Genomic DNA, 4,180 nt, shown 5'->3' on the forward strand with positions numbered 1-4,180 from the left:
TCACCTCACAAACAGGATTATAGAATTAACCAATCAATGTATCGCTATCTCTACTTTCCTTACTTCCCCTTAATTATCTTTGTTTCAATCCAATTTTCAAGTCTTGTCTTAGAATTATAGTTAGGGAAATGCTAACTAGCGCCCTTGAGACATTTTTTAAATGATTAAAATAGTAAAAAAAAAAAAGTGTGTATTCAATGCAATAAAAATTCATTGAAAATTGAAATATTGACTTTTATAAAAAATATAGTATTTTTTATTTAGTATCGTTAAAGAGTGTCGGACACTTGTTACTTGTTAGCATGACTCTTATAGTTAAAATACTTTTTAACTTCATCATGTTGAAATCTTACCTGACACTAGTAAACTACCCGTGCTGCCGCACGGGTACATTTATTTGATATTATATATATAATTTGTTTAGATATTTAGAATATTGAATGATAAATATAATTATATAAAAAATTAGATATTTATGAATTTGTACAGGTTAAAATAATTTTGTATAGTTAATTTGTATTCAAATGCATATTGAAAGCAATTTTTATCAAAAACAAATTTGCGTGAATTTAACTAATCGTATCCCGTTACAAATTTATTTAATACGATATAGATTAGATTTAAATATACATGTAAATTTGAAATGAGTTATTTAATTATAAAATGTAAAAATTTGAATATTTGAAAATAAGAATTTCATATCTCAAATAAAGACAATTATTAATTAAAATAAAATGGTTATTTTATTGATAGTGCCCCGTGAGAAAAATAGAAAATTTTGACATTTGAAAATAAGAATTTTGTGTCTCAAATAAGTATAATCTTAATTAAAATAAAATAGGTATTTTGTTCATAGTGATCCGTGGGAAAAATATAAATTTTAACATGTAAAAATATTTTTTTAAAAAATTATGAATAATTTTGACATTTGAAAATAATTTTTTTAATAATTATATTAATTCAATTTATTAAAATTTTGAGAGAAAAAATTAAAATGAAAGTGAAAATATTGGAGAGAAAATTGTAAGAGAGAGAGAAAAGTAAATAGAAATAAAATGAAAAATAAATGTGGAGAGAGAAGTGAGATAGAATAAAAGTAATATTATAAGAGGATGAAATTTGAAGGAGAGAGAATGAATGGAAGATAGGTGGCAAAAGTGGGTTGAATGTTGGGTGAATAAAATGAGTTGATTATGAAATGACAAAAATAACCTTTTAGCTTTGAAAATTATTTTTAAGAAAAGGGCATAATTGGTAGTGTGGTGGACTTTAACTTTAATTGCTTGATAGTAGAGTAGAAGTAGATAGATAGGAGATTCTCTTAAAAGTCAAACATCAGCTCACTGTTAACAAATATCTTGTTCATTAAACACGTGCCATTGGACTTATAAAAAAAAGGACAATAAAATGTAATAATGGAAGCATGCTTCAATATTTTCCTGCTCAAACATTTCATTAATTAAAATTGATAATTTCTACAACTTACTGTATTAGCTGATCCTATTAGGATATAAAATACTAGGCAATGTGACATGGTTACAAGCAAAACTGAGGATAAATGGCAATTCCAGATACAGAATCACAGGGACTGTTTGTTAATTTTTTGCAGCATTCACACAGTCAAGATAATAGGGACTGTTTGATCTTGATCAAGTGGTTCAGAAAAATAAATTTGATTTTTCAAATTAACAATTTTAAATCAGAGCTGTTCGATTTTGATCCGACAGTCTGGCACACTTGAATGTGTGAATGTGTGTTTTTTTGACTGCAGGAGATTTGGGTCCGTCCAAACATAGATCTGGCCTCCGCTTGTAGCTCCTGCTAGCATCCCAACATTGTAAGGGTGTGCATCAAATCTACATGGAATTGCAGACATGTGTGGGCTCTCTAAAGTCTTTACTGTGGCCTTTTGAACTGTTGAGACGATGTCTGGGATCTCTAAAGTCTTTACTGTCGCCTTTTGAACTGTTGAGACGATGTCGACTCCTCCGTCCATGTTCCCAATGAAGAGATGTGAATTGTCCCAGCCCCATATTGCTCTGCTACCACAAAATCAAGATCGTAAACCCAATTAGAATCAAATAGTGAAGAATTAAATCATAATTGAAATGTAAAAATCAGGTCCAAACTCAAAAGAGTTAAGAGTTAAGTCACACAACTTGTTTTGCCAAGGGACTAATTCAGCAAATGGCAAAAGAATTACATAACAACAAAACATCCAATAACTTTCCCGAAACCGCACCTGAAAGTAGAAAGCCATCCTCCAGTCTGATTGAAATGATAAACAGAAGTTTTATCCTCCAAATTCACTCCACTGTATATACGAACTGTGTTGGCAATGCTACATCAAGAGATAACATAAACCCAATCCAATCAAATTCAAAATTTAGCGCAAACCCGAATCAATATAATATTAAGAATGGAATAAAGGTTCCGTACCTTGTAGTGGCAAGGCTGCATCCAGAAGGAGAGAAATAGGCTGATTGCACAGATTTTTTGTGAGGAAATGTCCTCAAGGCTGTGTGCTTAGGCCCTCCAATACATCGCAAATCCCAAGTACACGCAGTTCCATCAGAGGAACTGGTAGCTACAATATGAGAGCTTTGAGGGTTGAAATCTATTGTATTAATTCTAGCTTCATGCAAATCCCAGTGGGATGAACATTTTCCTATCCTGTTATCAAATACTGCCAGACCCCCTTTACCCTCAGAGAAATATAAACAGTTTGCATCATTTTTTGGTTGTGAGAGAGCATATATGCATGCATTATCACTTTCACTACCATTATAAACCATATCAAAAATTTCCTTCTCTGCATCCATCATCCGAATAAATCCATCATAACAACTTGTGTATATCTGCATACAAATCAATGATCACAACATCAGACAATTCGTTCAAACCATAAAATTAAGGAAGTTATAAAATTATCTTATAAACGAATTTGTTCAAACTAATATAAAAAGTTGAATATATATCAAAGATATCATAATTCATAAGGATAAATAACTAATTGATTCATAATTCAGAACTTACAATTCACACACCTTTGAAAAGCAATGTTGTTGAAACAAAATCCCAGAAATGGGAGCCTCGTGTGGATGGTACAAAAAAATCTTACTTTCTCCAACATTCCAAAACCCAATATCCCCAAATATGTCCGCCGCTGCTATCATCTTAACATCCTTGGAAGGACAAAACTGCACTTGAGTTATCCTTCCAGGAAGGACGCTTGCTATATTTTCAGGATCCAGAGACAAAGATTCCAAGTCAAGGGAACACTCGGTTTTAATCTTTTTTGCAGACCCATTAAGTTTTTCTTCTGAGAGCTCCTTATTGGATATACCAACAAGTGATTCAATAAAAGAGCGATCAGAATCATGGACGCCTTTGTAAGCATCCTTCATGGAAATAGGACCCAAATTTTGAACAAAGTTCTTAACTTTATTGGGGGAATTATGAGTGGAAGTGTTGGATTTTAAAAATAACCCTTCTGAATCAGGTGGAATACCTCTTTTTCGAAGTGAGTGTCTGCTAACAATTGGGGTTTCAGTTTTGGGTTTTTTATCCGATTTTACTTTGGATTTGGTAACAATCCTGAAAATTGCAAATTATGAACATCAATTATCAATACAAAAGAGTATTGAAGTTGAATTAAAAGGGGAAAATTAATGATGAAGCATGAAGTAAAAAAGATAGAAATGGATAAGAAAAATACTTGGAATGATTGGAGAGTGCGGTGGCTTTGGATTGAACATTGAGTGCAGCCATCATTTCATTGTTGCGACGAATGTTTTCAAGTCGCTTGCGTTCATACTCGTTGAGTTTCGGAGACGACGCCATTGAAATCGAAGAGAATGAAGAAGATGTTGGGGTTTTGATTTTTGGAATATGAATAGTCATAAAAATGATTTTGTTCTGAGAATTTATATTTATTTGTCACTAAAATATATATTGCGCGGGAACTTAAAACTTACTCTGGCGGTAAACAAAGTGATTGTGTGGTAAATATATATAGGACTCCCTCCGACCGGCCCTAACTATAAGTAAATATTCTTTTTTTTAAGTTTATTAAGTAATGAATATATTTGGTCTACAAACTTTATTATTAAATAAATTTAAAAAAGAATATTTACTTATAATAATTACAAAAGAAAGGATATCATATTGATTAACTAGA

The 4,180-nt window shown here is 31.5% G+C and overlaps 1 protein-coding gene across 1 annotated transcript; it reads right to left on the reverse strand.

Annotated features, from left to right (window-relative positions):
• Nucleotides 1-1,434: 1,434 nt before the first annotated feature.
• On the reverse strand, nt 1,435-3,881 carry LOC131632691 (uncharacterized). Its single transcript, XM_058903431.1, has 5 exons — nt 3,719-3,881; nt 3,048-3,597; nt 2,440-2,858; nt 2,243-2,341; nt 1,435-2,039 (listed from the first exon to the last, which is right to left on the reverse strand). Exons 1-5 carry the CDS (start codon nt 3,841-3,843, stop codon nt 1,700-1,702), a joined length of 1,533 nt encoding a protein of 510 aa, XP_058759414.1. The 5' UTR covers nt 3,844-3,881; the 3' UTR covers nt 1,435-1,699.
• Nucleotides 3,882-4,180: the final 299 nt, after the last annotated feature.

The sequence above is a fragment of the Vicia villosa genome, linkage group LG1 (assembly GCF_029867415.1).
Source record: "Vicia villosa cultivar HV-30 ecotype Madison, WI linkage group LG1, Vvil1.0, whole genome shotgun sequence".
In the NCBI taxonomy this organism is placed as follows: domain Eukaryota; kingdom Viridiplantae; phylum Streptophyta; class Magnoliopsida; order Fabales; family Fabaceae; genus Vicia; species Vicia villosa.